Raw genomic sequence first — 23,732 nt, forward strand, 5'->3', positions numbered from 1 at the left:
CTTGCTGGGAGTGTCAGAGGTCATGTTTGGCTTGCTGGTTCTGTAACTGCTTTCCTGGGTACATCCTACAGGGATTGTTATCTACATGTTGTGCTGTGTGAGGGTGTTGTCTGTGGGTGTAGGTGTAATTGTATGGGCTAGGGATGGAAAGGATATTCTGTCTCCCAAGTACATAGCTAGCATCCATAACTAGTCAAGCCACAACTGGCTGAGCTAACCCGTTCGGTTATATTCCCAGTGATGTATCAGGGTAAAACCCCTTCATACTCACAAATACCATGGCTCACCTAGTACTGTACAGCTCCTGCTCAGATCATCGCGATCACCACTACCAGTTGAGCATCTCAAGTAGCCTCGTGTGTTCTTGGCATTTTATTGGAAATATTTGAAACATGAATGGAATACTTAATGACCTTCCATAAACAAGTGAATAATAATATTTGTGTTCTGAACTTCCATGCTGTAGACAGAATATTTCAAGAAGTATCTGCCTTGCACTATCGATTTCATTCCTGGATAATACTATTGCATTTCTATGGGAAGGTATGCATGTTGTGTACACTGCAACTCATAAACGTGATTTTATAGTATACACCATCTAATAAGATATTTATTTTAGTAATCATCCCATACTTGTGGGTTTGCAGGGTAAAACTGAACTCCGACAAACTTTCGGAGGTTGTTCAGGGATACCGTCAGAGTATATTGGTATAAGGGACCTGTGGTGTTGGGTGGCTTGTTTCATTGCTATTTTGTTTGGTTTTCCCCCGTGTTTGCACTGAAAATAACAAGTGCTAGTTCTTGACAAACACTGGGGTGTTGTAATTTTGTCATGCCGGCGTTTTTAACGTGCCGGAAGCCAACAATGATGTGATCGTGGTGGTCGACAATTTAAACAGTACCTCTAAGGGAACAGTTCTGCATTTGTTATATACTGTGCAGTACACTGACTGAACAGTTTGAACACACTGTGACAAAAGTGTACATGTTTCCTGCAAAGGTTTTTGCATTACTCTGTTTTTTGTTGTATGTTTAGGTTATTGCGTATTACAGGCAGTGCATTATTGTATTTTGTGTTGTACGTTTTGTCAGTCTTTTTCACTGATATGAACTGCACTTGGTGAGCCGAACCCGTCCTGGGATATCCCGGCACTAAAAGCTATACAATATTTCATTTACTGATATGAAGGTATTTTCGCGGAAACTGGGATGATACGGGTAACAGACCACATAAATCATACTTACATTACTACTCTGTAACCAGCCACTGGAGGCCACGGTCTCTTGTACCAGTATATTTAGAAGTTATCTTCGAACAACCTCCGAATGTACGTTGGCTGAGGTCGACTTCACCCTGTATATCACCAGTATTGGAAATTGTGGTTCTATTTTGCACACCTTTGTCATGCCGCCTGTATATTTGGAAGTAAAGTAGAGTAGTAATCTTATTCTTCTTCTTCATCAGGGCTGTGAACCAGCTGAATGGTTACACATTTGAAGGCAGTTCCCTGAAAGTTGAGCTATCCATGGAGCGTCGCAGTAGGGGACGAGGTTCGAGGGGGCCTGGGACATCATTTTCTGGTCTCCCAGGTTCGGGGCGCCAGACAGACTTCCCGCTCAGAATACTGGTGCAAAGCGACATGGTTGGTGCTATAATAGGCCGGCAAGGCAGCACTATCCGGCAGATAACGCAGCAGACAAGAGCACGGTGAGTTATTAACTTCATTGTTTGTATCTTATAGTATCCTCTTAGCTTTATATATTTGACTTTGCTGATTCTTCACTATATATGATGTGGTGAGTAATGTCCATTTAATAATGCAAAACAGATAACTTTTGTCGTTAATGGTGGCAGGGTATGGGCACTGGGTGGGCTCTTTCTTGCACAGATTTACTCTGAATTATTCTTCAGCGTTTGTTCTTCATGCTGGTGGGCGAACTGTTTTGACTCTCTATAGCCCTTCACACTTTCATATGCCTATTAACAACTATTAAACACAATATTTTATTAGAATGCTTCAGAAATTCAACAATACTACAAGATGAGGGTGATTATTATTGGGAGAGAGATTTTTGTGGGTTTTGAAATCTGGAATTGTTTTAATTTGTGCATTAGCATTTTGTTGTGTATCTACCTTTTTGTAATTTAGCAGTTTATAACTCTTGAGTTAATTTTCATCATTCGATTATGTGACGTTAATCAGAAATTAAGATTGCGTTTGTATAGAGGTATTGGTAAAAAAAGAAAATACATAACATTGTACATTATGAACCACAAAAAAAAGAGAAGTCATTTATATTGATGCAAAATGGGAATTATGAAAAAAGAATTGAACAAAACTTTCATGTTTATGAATAAATGACTGTTGAAGAAAATTATAGAAAATATGTGAATATTTTGTTCAGTCTTTCGTGTCCATCGTCTCCATCATCATCATCTTTTTTCTGCTCCAGCAAGCCAGATGTTTACATGCCTCTTCCAGTTTCTCCTGTCCATCTGCAGCTGACGTACTTTCTGCTGCCAATTTACATTTTATTTTGTAAGATCTTCGACAAAAATTTGCTTCAAGGGTAATAGGAGAATCCATTGGGATTGAAGTTAAATCTAACAGTGGTTTAAAGTCAGTTCCTCTTTCTGACTGTCTTGAGTTACATCTGTTAGGGTCTGCGCACACCACCGCCGGAGCAGGAGCAATCCCATTGCGAACTATTATAAGTACAGCAGGATGTGAATCCACTCACACCGGATCGTCACTCTCCCGCCTACAAAGCGTAGTTGTAGCGAATCATTTTCAGTTTGCTGCATGCAGCGTTTTCCTGCGTTCATTGTGAACAATGACAATTGCAACTGAACTGTTGATGCTTTACGACATGAGTAATAAAGATCATAAAAATGTAAGGAAGAAAGTTATCTTGGATGAAATAAGAAAAGAGCTACATATATCTGGTAAGTATAAATTCTTTAATTATCACTTGTCTGTTCGTGGTGTTTTTTCCACACATTTCTCTGTTCGTAAACTTCCAGATTCATGTAAGGTGCATGCTAAAACTATTTATACACTGTTGTTATGCATGCCAAAGAACTCCACAACTGTCTCACGATCAGCGAAAGCTTCATTAAGTTCCATTCTTCTGCAATCAGTTCACCATTTCTGTGCTAATATGCCAAAGGCATTTTCTACAACCCTTCCTTGCTCCACACAGTCGATAGTTGTCATTTTCTGTGCGCTTGTCTCCTGCTTGCCTGTATGAAAATGGTCTCATTAAGTATCTTTTCAGGGGAAACTGTTAGTCACCGATTATGAAATAAGGCGCAGGCACATTCTGTCCAGGAGGAATTTTGTCTTTCGGAACACCAAGAGCACCTGCTTCTAACCGTTGTCTCATTACAGAGTTCTGGAAAATACCACCATCACTGTTTTTTTTCCGTACCCTGGGATATCCACACAAAGGAACTTGGTAATCTGGACCAACAATTGACAAAGGCACAATAGAGAATTTCTTCAGGAAACAAAAATAAATAAAATAATTTGATCCACTGTTGCTCGGACATTTTATAGTAACGTTGTTCTCCTCGATACTACCAGTACATCTAAAGTTAAAAACTTCACGGCCATTCCGTATTCAACTGAGAATAACAGAAGTAATTTAATGTAATGGAATCCACCTTTTCAGTACATACAAAACTGTTGCACATAAATTATATTACAACATTTTTATTATTACAAAGGTACCGGTTTCGACATGTTTTCAATGTCATCATCAGCCTTACATAAAACCAAGTGAGGGAATAAATTCACATATAGCAACAATACACACATGCTAGGTAAAATTAATATGACATATTTAAAATAGTTCATATAAAATATCTGAGGATTGCTACGCGTTGGCGGTGTAATAGTCTGGTATTGTTTTGGTACGTGAGTTCGGGCACATTCTGTAAAGTTGTGCTTTGGTATGATGAAACTTTGTGAACACATTAAAATCTTGATAAGTATCGATGGAGAAATGCAGCACTGAGGAATAATCTGAGCACTGTTGGTGGCATGGTCTTCTTAAAGTTGTGCTATGTGCGTCGGAAAGGGTGTTTTAGTGTACATGTAGGTCTCAGGATGATACGTAGGACCGAGGTTCCTCAGTTCAAGCAGAACGTGAAACCTAGAGAAAACGGAGAGCTGGTTTTAATATGGAGTTCTGTAAAAGGCAAGTCAAATGAAGCAAAGGTATAGAAAGTTAAAGTGTGAGAACTTGCCTTGCCGCAGCGTGCCAGGAAGCTTACTCTATGGAGAGGAGTTGACAAAATTGGAGCCGTGTTGTGGGTAGAGGTAGTTGGGAGAGGGGAGGAAAGGGAAGGGGCTTGGAGAGGAAAAACCTATGGGGGAGGTGTTGGGTCTGGAGGCTATGCAGTGGGGACGTATAGCGAGGTAGGGTGTTATGTAATGCGTGGAAGATTGAACGCTTTCTCATAAACTTAACATCTTGAAGAACCGTAATAAGAAAGTCGTAAGGAACCTTGGGTTTCTCAGAAATTTTATTTCAAATTGGGGTTGAAAAACTGATTAAGGTGTATGAAGCATTTTTCGGCGGCATCCAGGAGAGGGCCTTTTCCTAAGGTTCTCATGCATATGTTAGCCGACTGCCAAAAACCTATTGTATTTAATAGCATTGACGTGTTCTATGTACCCGATTTTTGAAGTTTTGTCTGGTCTGCCCTATGTATGTGGAATTGCAGTTATTGCAACTAAACCAGTATACCCCTGACCTCAAGAAGGTGTTATTTTTGTTAATTGTGTTAGAGTTGTGTATTATTTCAACATTCCTATTTAGTACGAAAGGATATCTTGACGTTATGCTTCTTGAAGATGTTGGTTACATTTTAAACGTTTTCGGTGAAAGTGAAGGTAGGATATATGATAGGGTTGGGTTTTTCTTTTTCTAACGTTTTTAGTCATTGCTTGAATTTATTTATTGTTCTATGTATGAAACAGTCGTTATATCTATTGAATTTAGCAATGGAACGGATGGTGTCTAATTCTTTTTCTTTAAGTTCGTTTTCGACATTGGTATTTTAAATGCAGGGTCGACCATACTGTTATAAGTAGCTCATTTTTGTTTGGGTTTTCTGTATATACTGTATGTTAGGGAGGATGGGAGCCTGCTTATCGTGAGGTTTAGGAAGTTAATTTGTTTGTTGGATTCCAACTCGAGGGTGAATTTAATATCTGGATCTATATTGTTGAGATTGTCAAGACTAGAGGTAGCTCTAGTAGTCCTATCGTCTAGTGCTACCAAAGTATCATCGACGTATCTAGACCAAAACAGAATTGTCAATTATTGTATGTTCTAAAAAATCTAAGATATATTTCCGTTAAGATCCCCGAAGCCGGTGACCCCATTGCCGGTCCATCTTGTTGATATATGGTGCTGTAAAAGATACATTTTTTATTGATTACTAATTTCGGGACCTTCATGATGTCTTGGATCTCAAGTTTGCTTAGGGAACTGTGTGTATTAAGATTTCTTTCAATGATGGGAATTAATTTTTTGGTGTTAATACTTGAATACATATTAGTAATGTCGAACGAGTGGACGGAATAATGGGGTTGTATTTCAAAGTTACGTAATTTCTTGATGGCTCTATTGTTTTTGTTACAGATTTGACAACTACAGGTTTTTGTCAGTGCAAAGGCCCTCTAGTTTCCGTTGAATTTCTTGTTTACTCACTAGGTACGAATGCATTAAATATCTTAAAACAGCCGATATTGAAACAACGATGACTCATTGCTTTAGTTATCTCTGATCGGCTAATTCCAATGAATTGTGCTTTCGAGTATTCTTTCAATGCAGCCAACGCTAGCGCTGACCTGAGCTTCGAGAGGTGGCATTAGTTTAAACCGGCGAGCTGTGGTTTAAACTAAACGAGTGTCGGAAATTGATGGAGAAAATGAACACAACTTTAAACTAGATACTAAAGTTAAACGAGTTTAATTTATACCAGGTTTAAGTCGATTAGGAGAAAATGGCCCTAACAAGAATTAAATAAAAGACTTTGGCGTATTAACTCAATACAGTGCGTACTGTACTCGCTTATATTTACTGAAATAGTGTGCCAGTTTCTTTTTCTTCAAATTTGTGTGACGTTCGAGAGCAGTACGATCGTGTAGATGTTTCACCAACATCAGTTTAGCTGGAGTTTTTCTCAACCTTTTGTTCTAAATAAACCATTATTTTTCCTGGTCATGCTTTTGCCTCCTCATGAGGCATTACTTCTTGAATACGTCATTTTCGTTTTCCCCTTCACCATCACTGCTCTCCTCTGTATCTCAGGCAGCAATAACTAAGTCATTGGTAATCATACCTTAACCAGCATCACTGTCATTTTGCAACCAGGCATATACGTCACTATTGTCTACATCTGAACAACAAGGAATATTTAAAAATATTTCAAGGAATTCGGAATTATCAACTTCAGAATCTTCAGTGGTAGAATCCCAAACAGCAGGCCATATTGTTTTCTACGGCTTGTTAATTGGTAGGTCAGCAAGGTGATCCCAAGAATTTGCAGCTATAAAAATAACATTTTTGATATTTACCAATTTTAGTACAGAAATTACACCAACTTCTCCCTCTTTTGTTACTTTACCCAATAGCTGTCTTCAGTATACATGTTCGATGTTCTCCAGTACACCTTCATCGATCTGTTGTAAAAGAGCTTTTACTTTAGGAGGAAAAAATTCATTCTGATGTCATCACTGACAAGCAGCCTCACTCCCGGATGATACTTACTCTACATTGTCAGTAATAATTATATCCTCTGGTCGAAGACCCCAATCTTCTTTCAAATATCTCCTCACTCTCGGCACAAAATCGTAGAGGAACCAGGTTTTCAAATAACACCGGTAGTGTAAACAATACTTTGTAAAATAAATTGGTATTGATTAGGTGGAACCAACACTTTTGCTTTAGTTTCCCTGTAGTATTGGACTGGATATTGGAACACAAGGCTCTTTTTGCTTTTATCTCACTGAACCGAAATAGTGTGTCATTTAGGGCTGGTTTTATTTACGTCAAGGTTGGCAACGTGCTCCTGGTTCATGTAGTTTTTGACGTTCGGTGTACAGTTATGCTTTGTGTAACCACAGATGGAAGAAAACTGCCCCCCATATGTCATATTTAAATGGAAATCATTTCGGACTTTTAATTTAAAATTTTTAAAAAGTAGTATTTTGCAGTAAAATTGAAATTCACCACAAATTTTCTCGGCGTCACGATAGGGCGCGTCTTCCAGAATGTGCAGGGGTTCACTCACTTTGGTGTGTCTACAGTGTGTATGCGGAGAAGCAGAATCAACGAACACTGGCTCATAATTATAACCAATTTGTACGCACCGAACAATATTATCATTGCCGATGAAACTGCATTTTATTTTTTATGCTGAGATCAATGGACTTACGGTTTTAAAGGAAGATGGAAGCGAAAGAGTTCCTACTTCTGTCCCTCGTCATAGGAATGTTCGATAAACCACGATGTTTTGAGGGCATCCAGTACCGTCTGTGTAAGTACAAGGCATTCAAAATACAAACAGCACAGTAATCCAATAAATAAAGCACTTGCACAGGAAAACTGGCATAGATTTTCATATTTGAACCATTTTTTTCTTTTGTTGGGTGAGGTTATGTTTGTTAGCGAGTTATCCAAGTGCATTGTTTCAATTCTGTAAATGCGCCCTGTTGGATACTGTTCAGATATAGCATATTCCATGGCATTTGAAAATTAATAAATGAGTTCACAGGTGTCTGTTTCAAGTGTTTACATTGCCCAAAAAGAATTATCCACCACAGGCCGTGTTACTATCAGAGTAAAAAGAGACTGCGTGAGAGAAGTGGAGTGTGATAAATTTGTAAGTAATTTAGGAGAGGATTGTAGTGTTGCGAGAGACAAAGAATATTCCACTCTACAGCGAATCGAGCCTATTGAAAGTTCATATTAATGAAATATCTGTCACGTAAGAAAGCCTACTTGCTAATTTTCATAGCAAATATATTTTATAGCATTGATAATGCATTTTTTAATCATCTCAAATATGTTCATGTTCCTATTTGCGTAAATACCATGCGGAACTCGAGGGGTGATTGAAATGTTTGTTTATGCCTACGTTACTCTTTCGATGGAAGGAATTTTTGTCCATTTCAGTTTTCCAAATGGTCTTAAAATTAGGGTGCGGGGATAATTCGGCGACAGGGATTATTCACGTAAATATGGTACTCTCTTTATTTATTTTGCCACAGTTGTGCATACTGTTTTTTGTTGTTATTTTGAAGCAATGGCGTCAGTTAGAAATTTAGGCAAAATTCACTTAGGCCCGGTTTCTTCAACTCTATGTTAAATTTTGCTTAACAAATGTTACCTAACAATTGTTATTAATTTAACACTTCGTTTAAAAGTACCCTGTTTCAAGAACATATTTCCAACATTTGTTACGAAACAATTGTTAAAGAGAAATTAACACATTTCCGTAAGATTTCTGAACGCGTTTGGCAGTGAGCGTCTTTTGTTTCTTTACATATAGCGCTGCTAGTGGCGTGTTGAAATAGTATTTTGTCACACAGACACATGGTTGACATTATTATAGGAGACCGCTAAGAAGTAAACATGTCAAGTAAGAGGTATCGTTATTATGATGAATGCGAGACAAATGTTGTTATAGTTTTAATTTAAAATTATGTGAGTGTGCTTAAAAAATGAAATAACGGACTGTTATATCACAACATTCGATATAGCCTATTCTTGTAGGAGTGCAATCTAAGGTTCCTACATCACCGGGAAAATGTGATAATTGATATGTTTTGAATGATTTTCGGGCATTCCTTTATTGCGGGGAAAATAATGCAGTGCCTTGTTAATGCTGCAATGGCAGCAAGAATTCTTTGTAGAATTCTACACACTCTTTTCTTGCCCTTGTGCCAGGCTGAGTGGCTCAGACGGTTAAGGCGCAGGCCTTCTGACCCCAACTTGGCAGGTTCGATCGTGGCTCAGTTCAGTGGCATTTGAAGGTGCTCAAATGCGTCAGCCTCGTGTCAGTAGATTTACTGGCACGTAAAAGAACTCCTGCGGGACTAAATTCCGGCACCTTGGCGTCTCCGAAAACCTTAAAAGAGTAGTTAGTGGGACGTAAAACAAATAACATGATTATTATTCTTGCCCTCGTGAACATAGTCGCCTACAATTAGGCCTTTTTCTTAAAAAAAAAAATACTATTTGTTCGGGACGTCGACCTATGAAGATCTTTTGCCCCTACAATTAGGCCTACCTGGAAAATGTCTCGAGGTCAGATGTTATTACAAAACCTCCACTTTGGACGAAGTGGAGGTGATATAACACTAAAGGCGAACACATTTTACTTAAACATGTCAGGTCCGCAACCTAATAACTTCTGAAAAATTGATGAATCCCTGATTCCAATGCAAGGCGTATATACTTAGCAGTTGTGGCATAGTGGTCATCGTAGTTGTCTGCAAGCGTCGTAGACGTGAGTTCGAGTCTCGTTTCAGGGAACGTTATTTAGAAATTGGAACAAAAATATTACGCGAATTGCAGTACCGGTACACTTTGTTTTTTACCTGAAATTAATATAGGTCTAAACTTTCTCACAGTTACTGCCGGATCTCTTTCTCTGTATATAGCCTATATTAATTTCTTCTTGATCTGTTTATCCTCCAGGGTCGGTTTTCCCCTCGGACTCAGCGAGGGATCCCACCTCTCGCCTCAAGGGCAGCGTCCTGGAGCTTCAGACTTTGGGCCGGGGGATACAATTGGGGAGAATGATCAGTAACCCCCCCCCCAGGCGGCCTCACCTGCTATGCTGATCAGGGGCCTTGTGGAGGGATGGGAAGATTGGATGGGACAGGGAAGGAAGCGGCCGTGGCCTTAAGTTAGGTACCATCCCGGCATCCCGGCAGTTGCCTGGAGGAGAAGTGGAAAACCACTTCGAGGATGGCTGAGGTGGGAATCGAACCCTCCTCTACTCGGTTGACCTCCCGAGGCTGAGTGGACCCCGTTCCAGCCCTCGTACCACTTTTCAAATTTCGTGGCAGAGCCAGGAATCGAACCCGGACCTCCGGGGGGTGGCAGCTAATCACGCTAACCACTACACCACAGAGGCGGACTATATTAATTTGAGGTAGGAAATAAAGTCCCACTATATTAATTTGAGGAAGGAAATAAACTTCCACTGCAATTTGATCATTACTTTTATTCGCATTTTTACCTTCACATTTGTATTTTAAAAAGATAATGTAACGGGGGACTCAAACTCTCATCGTCACGGTTCGTAGATAAGTATGATGGCCACTGCTACACTTGACTAGTTTGCAACTTTTCAAGTATATAGGCGGTGCTTTACAATCGGGAATTCATAAATTTCCGGAAATTATTAGGTTGCGGACCTAACAAGTTCAAGTTAAATGTGTTCGCATTTTAGTGTTCTATCCCCTCCACGTTGTCCGAAGCGGATCCTGCCTCATGACATTTGTCCTCATTTATTTCGAAAACGAACCTGTACGGTATTAACCCAAACCCTTCTACACGAGTTACTGTTCAGTGTCGCAGGGTTTGACCCATCCTTGTAAAATCTATAAGCAACTGCTGCACTGGAGAGATTGGTAATTTGCAATCTGTTGGAAACTCTAACCTATTTTCTATATCGTCTAGTACCTTGTTCATTATGGCTTCGGTAATTAGAAATCTTTCTTCTGACAACTCTAAAAGGTCGTTACTTCTTAGTATGGGTCGTCCTTTGCCTTCTTCAGTTTATAAATAGTCCTCATACAGCAGTAAAGCTTCAAACTTACATCTTCTATATGCCTCCATTTTGAAATTTTAGCAACTGTTAAGAGGTTTAACACAGGGGTGCTGCTAGGTTAATTTAACACAAGTATTAACAATTGTTAGAGTTAACAATTCTTGATGAGACGATCATTTTGTTAAATTGTGTGTTAAGTCTCCTTAACAGCAGTGTTAACACTAAACATTCGTTGAAGAAACCGGGCCTTAATATTCCATTACCACTTTCATAGTTACAAGGATTACTGAGTACTTCACCAAGATTAAAGTAACAGAATTTAAATGTAAATATTTCTATATTTGTATATTATTTTCATCAATTTATAATAATTTTAAAAAGTATGATTTGAAAGAACATGTTGATGTCATTCTTTGTTTAATGTGTTTTAAAAAATGTTCAAAGGTATATTATAGGGTTGTAGTCATATTTATTGTTCGATGGACTGGAGAACTTGGTTACATTACATACACTTGCATCTTATTCTAATATATTATTTACCTTTTTGTCTATAGTACACATTGTGCATATTGCTTGCAATTTTGTTAGAAATTCTAAAGCTTCAAGTTTTTGTCTTGAACAGTTGGCAGTTGTCTTAACTAGACAGGACATTAGGCTGAATATTTTTTGAAGCAACGAACGAAGTAAAACTTTGTTAACGTACACATTGGAGCTCAGCAGTTGATGTTAAATTGAAGTATGAACAGTTAGGTATCATTACATCACATGAGCATCTACTAGTCTTCAAATGTCCCACATGGCGGTGCACTCAAGTACCTAGTAGGTCAAAGGTGGTTTTCATGCTTACAATGAGTACGTGCTAGTTGTTCTGAGGACGTTCTAACACAAAGAGATCTCACGCGTGAGTACTTAAATTTGACTAAGTAGCTTACTGTGGTTTTATTGGTACCCCTGTTGGATATAACGAAGTGGACTTTATAATACAGTGAAACCTCATTAATTCGAGGTCGTTGGGATGCAAAAATCAGACTTCGATTTACATGATTTCGAATTAACCGCCAACACGTAGGCTAATTCGGAAATGCCAACCCGTGCAGCGTCACAATATATTCTAAGACCTGTTATTGCGTGCAGTTAACTTTGATTCACAGTTTTATCCTTTCAAATGCCATGGAGAAAAACTATTCCCAAAATGTATCCAACAAGGTGCATTTATAGTATTCAAATAATGCACTTGGATAATTCACTGGCAAACATAATCTCACGCAATGAAATCAAAAGAAAGAAAACCCGATTCAAAGACGAGGAGAAATCTATACTGGCTCCCCTGTGCATTGACTGTATGCATTTTAAATGCCTTATACTTGCACGGAAAGTACCCAATGCCCTTAAACATTGTGGCTTATCGAACTTCCCTATGATGAGGGGAGAAAGTCTCTCGCTTCTGTCCGCATTACGACAACCGTACAGTGACTGCTCTTGTACGATTTCCCGCCATGGCACTTAATGCATGCAATCACCTTGATTCTCAGTTTAAACTTTTCAAATGCCATGGAAAACACTATTTCAGAAATGTATCCAACTAGGTGCATTTACATTATTCAAATAATGCACTTGGATAAAACAACGGCAAATATAACCTCGTGCAATGAAAGGGAAAGATACACGATTCAAAGGAGGGCAAGTTATGCAGACTTCCCTGTGCAAATGCTTTATCTCTTGGATTACGTACTGTTTGCATTTTTAGATGCGTTTTATTGTACGGAAAGTGCTTGACGCCCTTAAAACATCATGGCTTTTCGAACTTGCGTATGAAAGGGGAAGGAATTTTCTTGCTTCCGTGTGCCATGCATAGCAACACAGTAGATTTTCTGGCTGGCAATTCTCTCCTTTAAAACCATAAGGCCGTTTGGCCTTGGCATTTAAAAATATGATACAAACCAACAAAACAATGCAGTTTCATTGGCATTGTCAATATTGTTTGGTGCGTGCAAATTGATTATATAAGCCACACTTCTCCACCAACTGTTGGCATCGTCAGTGTTCACATATTCTCTCTCTCCGCACACTGCCTGCTACAGGATATTGTGGCGTTCTTTAAAACGCTGCATACAAAAGAATTACAATTCCACTTGAACTTAGCAGATGTGAAGCACACTGTAGACACGCCAAAGTGGGTGAAAGCGCGGAAAGTTACCCCTGCATGTTCTGGAATACTCTTTCAAAATGTAAAGGCAGTTTCGAATTAAAAATCTTAATTTTGGTAATGGGACATTGTTCTTCGAATTACGAATTATCCGTATTTCGAATTAAACAATTTAAATAACATGCTAAACCGTACCTCATGTTTTCGGGAAGGAGAGCTGCTTCGAATTAGGCGAGATTTTGAATTAGCCGATTTCGAATTATCGAGGTCCTACTGTACTGCCTGTTGGCCATGTTAATATAATATTTCTGTCGGGAACCTGGATTGGAATGCATTAACATGAAAACTATACATGTGTGTTGGGATAGTCACATTAATTATGATAAATGTGTTTTTACTTAGTTTTTGAGAAGAAAGAAAGCTGTAATTGAGCAAATTTAAATCCATAACTATCTTATACAGTAGAGTCTCGTTAATCCGAACTAATTGGGACCGGAGTCTGTTCGGATTACAAAATTTTCGGATTAACCGGAAAATATTTTCCAATAATAATGTTATTGTTTTTACGTCCCACTAACTACTCCTACGGTTTCCGGAGACGCCTAGGTGCCGGTATTTTCTCCCGGAGGTGTTCTTTTACGTGCCAGTAAATCTACTTACACGAGGCTGACGTATTTGAGCACCTTCAAATACCAACAGACTGAGCCAGGATCGAACCTGCCAAGTTGGGGTCAGAAGGCCAGCGCCTCAACCGCCTGAGGAAAATATTCTATAATACAGTACAGTATATACTGTAATTTGAAAAGCCCATTATTTAGCAGTTACATTAATAAAAAAAGTGTATAAAATTACAGTGGGGTAGTTAAGAACACGTAGAGGAGAAAACGACTAAAACTAGGTTAAAACTTGTTTCCTAAAACTGCTAAAATACGGTAACGGGTTACACTAGTCTCATATTCAGATGCCGCGACCGCCTAGAACTTGCGGTACGCTACGTCGAGCAACACTCCGCTACTACGCCCATTGATGTGATGTTTATGAGATTCTGGTTTAACACTGCATCTTCGAGTAGGTTCCAATCACTACGGCAAAAGAAACTAACAGACTTTATAAAGATGAACGCCCAGTGATTGATGGTTTATGATGTGTAATTATGTTTACATTAAGTTATTCTAGTAAAATATGACTAAAAGTGCAAGTAAATCTTCATTCTATAATATGGTCTTTCATTTCAATAAGGAGAACTTAAAAAAATGAATATTTCAGTTCGGATTAACCAGACTTTCGGATTAACGGGACTCTACTGTATTTTATTTTTTGTAATATTAAGTGTGATTCGTGTTTGCCATTGATGTGACAACAGTGGGATTGCTACTGTTCGAATGGTTAGAACTAGGGAACTTTGCTTGCTGTTCTGAATATCTAGTTCTGGCATTAAATTGTTAAACAGTCTGAGTTTACTGAGATTTTGCTCATATTTTCCATCACCGAGAGAGTTGACTGATACGAGCCATGTAGCTCTTGCAGTTACGTCCAGTTGGTGAGTTTGAACCCTTCTGTCGGTAGACCTGAGAATGGTTCTCATTTTTACTGCCAGCACTGGCCAGTTTCTGTACCAGAATTAAGGCCGTGGCTGCTATTTTCTGCGTGGCCTGATGTGGGTATTTGCAGCATTATAATCTGGGGGTGGTGATTTGTAATGATTATTATAAGAGGAAGTGCAAATTGAGAGAGGAGTAAAATGTTCAAATGTTCATCATTGTTAGGAACTCTCTTACGTCCAAAATGCTGTGATATCAGTATATCTGATTGTAACTACTAGTCCGTGGTTAAAATGCATTATATCTTGCTAATTTTCATGTTTGTTTTTACAGAGTTGATGTGCATCGAAAAGATAATGTTGGTTCTCTGGAGAAGGCTATCACAATCTACGGTAATCCAGAAAACTGTACAAATGCCTGCAAACGAATCCTCGAAGTGATGCAGCAGGAGGCGAACAACACTAACAAGGGGTAAGTATTTTACCTGTTTGTTTTTCCCCTTTGTAATTTTTTCACAGTATCTATCTGTATAGATATTGATTCATTGTAATTAGGATTAACCCGCCAGTGGTCACTAGGATAAAAGTAACACGAGTGGTCGCGCGTTCAGCAAAATGCTCACGGTATGTTATGACGTGTTTACGTAATAAATACCATGTAGGATGCTAAAAGGTTTGTTTTTTCACCTATTCAATACATATAAATGTTATAAATTAGGCATTTATTATTGATTCCACTTGAGACATGTTTTGCCCTTCATTGAGGGCATCATCAGTCAAATTATCACCTCAAGGTAAAAAGTCAGGTACCTGGTTAGTAGTTGACATGCACAAATAAATACATATTATTAATACACATACAAAAATTAAGTATGGGAAATAGTTGTAAAAAAGTGATGGTTGAACATACAGGTTTATAGATGAAAAGTCAGCACCAATGCGTAAAATTAACATAGTAGAGTTCGGCAGTGGTGCTCTGGAGAAACAATTGACGCAATCATAGGAAAATAAAAAGTTTAAATATATTTACATTATAACAATTAAGGGAGAAAATGTGTAGTGTTCGGCGTCAATGTTTGCAACCAAAAATTAATGTCAGGTTGGTAACTATACAGTATTTACATTGTTCAATTGAACAGTTGAGATAAAGTTTTAAAAATATTTACGTTATAACATTCAGCGTAAATGTTTGTAATAAAAACTAATGTCAATGGTTGGTAACTATATAGTAATTACATTATCTAATTAAATAGTTAAATACCAACCGATTTCAAGCGTAAATGTATTAAAACATTAAATGGTTATAACTGTATCTAGGATAAACAATTCCCAACTTTCTAAAGTAGTGTGTGCGTTTTTCGCAGAGCCCTTCACCCAACGAGAATGTGTCATATTTTCGCACAAGTACGTGAGCGTGGATTTCTTCCTGGCGGGTGTCACCTTTGTCACCTTATTTTTCCCTATATAAACATTGTCACTAAACATGAAATTCTCATTCATATTTTGTTCGCCAGCTACAGATTGCTATCCAGGTTCGGTTCCATCAGCACGTTCTTCTGGCTCGGACTTTTCAGTACCCGTACTATGGTGACTGTGTTCACTTTCACAGTCAGTCACTGTTTTCGCCCTCTAGTTGATCACTAGGAATTTCATCAAACCAGCTACAGTGTCATGACTTGAAGCCATCGTAACGCACTAATTACACAACACGTTAATACAATAAGTCGCACGGAACTGTTTCAACTATGAAACAACATACAACAACAGCGTAACTATAACACACACAGAAATTAGCGTCAACGTGACTGGTCGCGCGTGATGCAAATTGCTCACCGTTGACGGTTGCTGATAATTCCTCCCTCCCTGTCCCTTCTCAAGGTCACAGATGTGCCTTTCAGTGCATCCATCCTTCTCACAAAACTGCAGTGCTAAGGTACAACAGGGTTCAAGTTCGAAACTGCATGCTGTATAAAAGTGCAGATGATTTTCAATGACCGTGAACATTTTGTTTATATAGCGACCACTGGCGGGTTAATGTAGTATTATCTGGCAAAGTATGTGTGAGATTGCTTACTGCAGCTGTAGGACAAATTTTTTATATTTATTATGTACTGATTCCTCAAAACTACATAATAGAGAACATAAGCTATAATTTTGGTGTCTTAGCAGAAATAAGAATTAATTTTAATGATTAATTTTCATTCTAGTGAAATTTCGTTGAAGATTCTGGCTCACAATAACTTGATTGGTCGCATTATTGGCAAAGGTGGTAATACGATAAAACGCATTATGCAGGACACTGACACCAAGATAACCGTGTCTAGGTAAGTTATCTGGAAGTTGTCTATTTTCAGTCTTCTTTTCCTGTACCAGAATTAAGGCCATGGCTGCTATTTTCTTAAGCCATTTCCATAACAGCATTGTATGGTGTGGGTATTTCAAACATTATAATCTGGGGGGTAGTGTTTTGCGATGATTATTATAAGCGGAAGTGCAAATTAATGGAGGTGTAAATGTTCAAATTTCATCATGCTTAGGAACTCTTATGTTCAACATTTTTTTCTTTTTTATTCTTTCCATATAGCATTAATGACATAAACAGTTTCAACATGGAGAGGATAATAACAGTGAAAGGGACAATAGACAACATGTCTAAAGCAGAGGCCTTAATCAGCGCAAAGCTTCGCCAGAGTTACGAAAATGACCTCCAGGCAATGGCAGTAAGTAGCCAGAGTTGCCCATTGTCTTTCAAGTATTACTCTAGGCTCTAAATTGATATGGTTTTCATTCTCTGTTTCCTTGTTTGTTCCTTTTTTTCCTTGCAGCCCCAGAGCATGATGTTCCCAGGACTGCATCCAATGGCAATGATGGCTACATCCAACCTAGGTTATACATCACGCACATCTGGCTTCCCTGGTGGCATGTATGGTTCAGGCCCAGCTCCGTACCCTTCAATGTACCCCAGCCCCATGCCCACTCAACCTAGCAGCCAGCAAGGAACTGATACACAGGTAGGCCTAAGCTTTGTTCATGGCATTGAATTCTCTGGTACAGAAAATTTCAAATGATGTGCATCTGTACCACAAGTATGATTGTAGTTAGTCTATATGGAGCAGCATAACAAAAAAAATGCTCAAATTAAAAAAAAAAAATGTCTTAACGGTGCGGTGTCTGTGAGTGAACTGTCTGCTGTCTCCACAACGCAACATTGTTCCAGTAACAAATCGCAGTGTGGTTTTTAGGACCACCTTTTGAACAGACTAAAGCGGAAGGAACGTCGTTGCCTCGTCACACTTGCCGTTGTTGCCAAATGATCCAGCGCGCAATTCAAAGTTGTACTCCAGCACTATGATGCAGTATAGCTCATGGGATTGTACCTCGAGTGCTTTTAAAAGAATTAATACAATAAGATATGCGTGTTTAGAATCCCATACATTCTTTTAAGCAATTAATTTATTGAATTACATTTTTAATGTACTAACTACAATTTTGTGCTTAAAGCTTTAAGAACAATTGTTTTGACATACACAGTAAGCATTATATTCAATAAATTATTATTATTATTATTATTATTATTATTATTATTATTATCAATATAAAACATTCTTGTATCATTTGTCATTCACTATTATCTAAATATATGGTCCGATTCCATTTGAGGCAATCCATTCGAAATATTTGAAATGTGTCTGCCGGAGAAGTCCGTTATGCTACTCACGAGCGATTGATAAATAAGCTAGAGAAATAATAATATTTAATCGTACTCGAATTAACTGAAACTGACAGGGAAAGTTGGAGATCCACGCGAAAACCTGTCCCACGTCCGCTTTGTCTAGCAAAATTTCAATAAATTAATCATTACAAATATAATTTTATTAAAAGTATTATTATTATTATTATCATTATCATGCATGAGGTTTGAGCGACAGCCTACCTTGTTGTGGTAGAAATTCTTATAATTTTGTTAAATACCACCTATTCAATACAATATGGCATAATAAAAACTTACATATTTATTAAGTTGTTGATATGGTACATGTTTCGTTCCTTTTTCGTGTGCATCATCAGCCAATTATCATTTACTTCAGGTTATATAGGATCATGAATCTATTCTATTGGATTAAATTGTTTGTAAACCTGATTGACAAGTCTTATAATATTTTACAAATCATATAACAATAAAATTCTGTCTAAGTTAAAACGTATTTGTCTAAAATCTATCTAAGTCTAATATTTTATTCATGAAACTCATCTGGTGAACATTCTTTAAAATTACCTTAGAAGTCCGTTATAGCGAGAATTCATAACAGCGAAAAATTTACTCGCTAAAACGCATTGTCGTTATATCCGATTTTTGTATAAAAGTCGGAAAACCCTTCATGCACTTTAAAATCGGTATGAAAGGGCAATCAGTTTGTTCAAAACTTGCGTTTCCGCAGATGATATCCACACAACGGCTTACTTGTTTGTTATTTTTCGTAATCCGATATTACATGAAAGTGTATGTTTAATTTCATTCTGAAAAAAATATAGTTCCGTATTTCTCCGAATCTAAGATGAACCCAACTTTTTCCTTCAAAAAATTTAAATCAGGCTCAAAAACAAGTTTGTAAAATCGTACAGGCCTACGCATTTTTAGACTATTTTTAGACGCCGAACCTTGACTTTCGTCGCGCCGTATTTCATTTTTTTGGCGGCTGCATAATTATTCTTTATTTCCGCGGGTTTAGGGACCATTAACTTAACATTGGCATCATAATACCGAAGAGAACTCGTTGAAAATTTTCCGGCAATAGCTATTCCATGCGTCTCTACAATACAACGATCCATCAGGAAATTATTCTTGCTGTCTATAAAACAGTTACTTTTACGCAGCGTCAGATATAACCGGCTACCGCTACACGCACGTCTCGCTTGTCGGGTGCGACCAAATTCAACGGTTAGCGATGTATAGGCCTAATCGCGATTGTTGAAAGTTAACGAACGAGTTTATTGCGCCACGGTATGGCCAACCTCCCTTGCGTTTTTCGTGCACATACTGTACCTATTTCATCGACGACTTCTTTAAAGCGTCCTTGTTGTGGACCACTGAATGCATTTTTTTAGCTCTTTGTCTTCACGTAAACGCCAAATATTGGCTTTAGTTAGGCCTATGCCATATTTTCTTGCGGCTGCACAATTATTCCACATTTCCGAGTGTTTAATAAACATTAACTTAAAATTGGCATCATAATATCGACTAGAACCCGTTGAAAATTTGCTGCCGATACTTTTTCCACGTATCTTCATAATACGACTATTCGTCACGAAAATATTCCTGCTGTCTATAAACCTTAATTTTACTAAGCGTCAAGTACAATAGACGCGTTATGACTCTGTCACTGAGTAGCCATGGATTTTCTAAGAATTCGAAGGTTCGCATGTTTTGATGCCATTCTGCAGATTTGAGAAACATCCACACTGTACAACCGGTAGCGATGTGTAGTAAAGAGTTCTGTGCGCGTGAAAAGAAGCAGCGTGGTTACCGCGGTACTTGCCAGAGGTATCCATTATCTTACTGTTAGCCCGCGAATGCAACAACCCTTGAGTTTTCACATGAGATTCTGAGGAAGAAAAAGGTCTTGGATTCGGAGAAATACGGTATCACTCCAGAGATCTCTGTGGCAAACACCTCAGCTTTCTTCTTCAAAGAGCGTCACCTAACCTAACCGTACATGTAGCCTATCATGAAAACATATTTGGAACGCATGTAGAGAAATAACTTCCTCGTGAAAAATTTTCATGTAAATAGCCGTAACTAGACGCGAGGAGATATGAAATATCCTGTGAAGTCAGTGATGCACTCTGCCATGTCTTGGTGTATGACGTTCTTACATAATTTCTGTATATAACATTAAAATTAAGATATCGTTTATTCAGTGTTTATTTTTACAAGTTAACAACTGCTATCAGCCACGTTATTTACGTATTTATTACGAAAACGTGTTATACTCTTTCATTTCAAATTTTCTTTAGAGAACAGCAGTTGATGGGTATTACTAATCAATTCCAACATCGCCTTTGAATGTCAACAAGAGAGCTCGCAAATGCACATAGTGAGAACTGTACTGTACCAAAGATGATCGATCCCATTTTGCTGCAAACATTTCAGTTTTATTATTCAAAGAGCGTCACGTATCCTAACTTAACCATAGCATACATATGATGAAAACACACTTCAAGCACCGGTAGAGAAATTATACCTTTCTCGCTATAAATTTTTATAATAAGCCTTTCCGCAATTTAACCAGACGCGACAAAATACAAAATAACATATGAAATCAATTAAGCACTCTTGTCATATCTCGAGGTGTATCCCATTCTTACTTAATTGCAGTATTTAGCCTCAAAATTAAGCGTTCGTTTAGTCAGCCTTAATTTTTAACGTGTTAACAACCGTTATTGGACAGGTTATTCACGCATTTATTACGAAAACATGTTCTTTCATTTAGAATTTTCTTTACGGGACAGCTGTCGACGGATATTGCTAATCGACACTGACATCGCCTTCGAATGTCTACGAGAGAAATCGCTAGTGCACATAGCGAGGAAACGATGCCGAAGGTAATCGATCGCATGCAATATTATCGCTGGGGTGCATAAATATCGGTAATGGAAAAAATCTTGCGCGCTTAATCGCTCGTAATAACGGATGCGCCAGTGATAGGGTTCTCGCTGTAACCGAAGGACAATATACAGGTTAATGTAGGAATTTTGAAGGGACAGAAAAAAGCCGTCGCTATAACGGAGTTCTCATTATGTCATACTCGCTATAGCGGACTTCTACTGTATTTTAAAAATCCTTTTGCGATCTGGCTAATTGTATTGATTCAATGTTGCTTGACTTGTTTGGTTGCCGTTGAAACTTCATTGACTATATTAACAATTTTCTACAGTTGTTAATTGTCTATGTTATGAACATTTAACTTGTTCTCGATGTTGTTGTATTGAATAGGTGGTATTTAACAAAATTATAAGAATTTGTATCACAAGTTGATCTTCAATACGGACAAGAAAAATGAAATTTATCACCTGCAAAGCTTACCTTGTGCCGCAGTAATTAATCTACATCGCTATCGAGTGGCTGCACGTTGGAGTCGGTGTCAGAACACGAGGAATCATCACTGGAGCTGGCGCTGTCATAATTGATATTGACAATCTCGCCGTGAAGACGTTCTATAAGGCCATTTAGCTTCGTACATGCAATTCTCCGTCGCCTTCACACACTCAACATAATTTCGCCATTGTTCCGAAGTCACTTTACGTATTTCCTCTCGCATTAATTGTTCCACTTCTGGGAGCTTGTATCGTTTGTTGTTAGCCACAATGTATCCCTTCACTTAGCTCCACACAAGTCCTATAGGATTTAGGTCGCAGTGATATGGAGGGAGACGTGTAACTGCTACCGGATTGTCAGTGCGATAGTTGGCATCATAATTAGGACGATTTTGATCGAGTATTTCCAGAGTTCAAGTTTATTCAAAGAGGGTTCCCAAGTGATATTTTTCCGTCAACCTAGCCTGAAAAGCAGTTTTCTTGGCACTTTTTGTGGGCACATGCTCGATTTTCACTGGTGATAAGAAACATTATCTAGGACAATAACTGAATTAGGTGGTATGTTCAGTAATAATTGCTTTGAAATATTCCTCGTAGCGCTCACTGTCCATTTCTCCATGATAGTCGCCTGTCTTCTTGCCCATGAATATAAGTTCTGCTCCCTCAATGAACCCACATTCAGTCCCTGCATGAATAAGCATTATATGCTCCCTCTTTGCCCGAGGGTACCTTGCTACCTGTGGTGAGGCCCTCCCTCCATGCCTCCGTGGCTGTCTTAATGGAGTTATTAACCCAAACCCTGGACTTGGTGTGGCCGGCGTTTGCTCATGTCTTATCTGTGTCTACTCCTCATCCTTGATTCTCCCTTGCGATTGTAAAAAGTCTCAGCTCTAAGAATGTGCTCTTTATGTTGAGTTTCTAGATACATGATCCTCTTCTGTAATTGTTCTTTCTTCTCTTCACTTGGTGTAAGTCATCTTTTTAGAAAACCCATGCAAAGATCTGAAAGCTTTTTGACACACGTCAATTCCTTTCATTTTCATTTGACAACCTTACCTTGTACTTGAAACCTTTACCTCGAAGGATGGCATCTTCATCTTTTCTTGGTCTTCTCTGTTTGGTACCATGGGATGAAATTTAAATTTTCCAGTCTCCAACAGAGCAGACTGATGTCGTATAAAGCATAAAATGTTGCATACGTGAATTTGAGGATTTTAATACATTGTGAGCATAGGGAATCTGAGGAGATCAACAAAAACGTTGTAAATGACGAAAAAATGTGAAATGTGGTAATGTGAAAGCGGGGTAATACTGTATATTGGTTTGCAACTAAATTCATTGCATCCTATTAGGGACTGGAACTGCCACAAGAATTAGCCATGATACAATCCAATTTGAGCAGAGTTAGCGTAGCATAGTGGAAGCAAAGTGAAGTGCCAGGCAAGGATAGGTGATCCCAGAGAGTACAAGACCAAGTGAACCTCTACGGGGAAAGTACCTTCATAATGGAAAGTGTAGGCCAGGTTCACACATCTCAAAGTTTGAAGGTACTTGGACCCACTTCGAATGTTCATAAATAGTAGAAAAAATCAAAGTTAAATGGTGTCGCAACTAACCTTTGATGCTTTGAATGTCCACGGCATGATGTCGAAACCGGACAGCACCCACTTTACGACAACACAAGGGTGAAACTAGTTGATTATGTAGATCGGGGAGCTAAGCGAATTGCATGACAACTGTGATGAGGGGGGTTGCCTACTTGACAAACTTACACACAATGCATGACAATTCTGACGAAGGCATTGCCTACCCAGGAGATAAACCTTTTTATATGTGTACTGTATATTACTAGCTAATTACCTGGTGCTGCCCAGGCGCTTGTTTTATTCTTTACTTTGATGTATTTTATTACCTTTTAATTATTTGTGAAGCGAATTGTTGTACATTTCATTATTGTGACAACTGATATTTTGATAAGTAGTTCGTAGTTTGAGTTATTGCGTGTTTAAATCCAAGTTTGTTATAGATTATTTTGTTTCTCGTTAGTTAAACTAATCTCGGTCTGTTTGGACATTTTCATCATCACCACTTCCTACTATGCTCATGCAGCTGAACGGGTCTTGAACAGCATCCAGATTGTCACAATATAT

At 38.3% G+C, this 23,732-nt stretch overlaps 1 protein-coding gene across 4 annotated transcripts in view; it reads left to right on the forward strand.

The window, feature by feature from the left end:
* The window catches only part of Imp (IGF-II mRNA-binding protein), a 424,845-nt gene that overhangs the window by 332,975 nt on the left and 68,138 nt on the right, over positions 1-23,732 (forward strand). For all 4 annotated transcript variants that reach the window (XM_067150361.2, XM_067150362.2, XM_067150363.2 and 1 more), the window contains 5 exons: positions 1,466-1,708; positions 14,822-14,959; positions 16,695-16,811; positions 17,072-17,207; positions 17,313-17,498. In XM_067150361.2, the coding sequence (XP_067006462.1) occupies positions 1,466-1,708; positions 14,822-14,959; positions 16,695-16,811; positions 17,072-17,207; positions 17,313-17,498 (820 nt within the window). The remainder of the gene's footprint in view (positions 1-1,465; positions 1,709-14,821; positions 14,960-16,694; positions 16,812-17,071; positions 17,208-17,312; positions 17,499-23,732) is intronic.

Source organism: Anabrus simplex, chromosome 6 (genome assembly GCF_040414725.1).
Source record: "Anabrus simplex isolate iqAnaSimp1 chromosome 6, ASM4041472v1, whole genome shotgun sequence".
Lineage (NCBI taxonomy): Eukaryota > Metazoa > Arthropoda > Insecta > Orthoptera > Tettigoniidae > Anabrus > Anabrus simplex.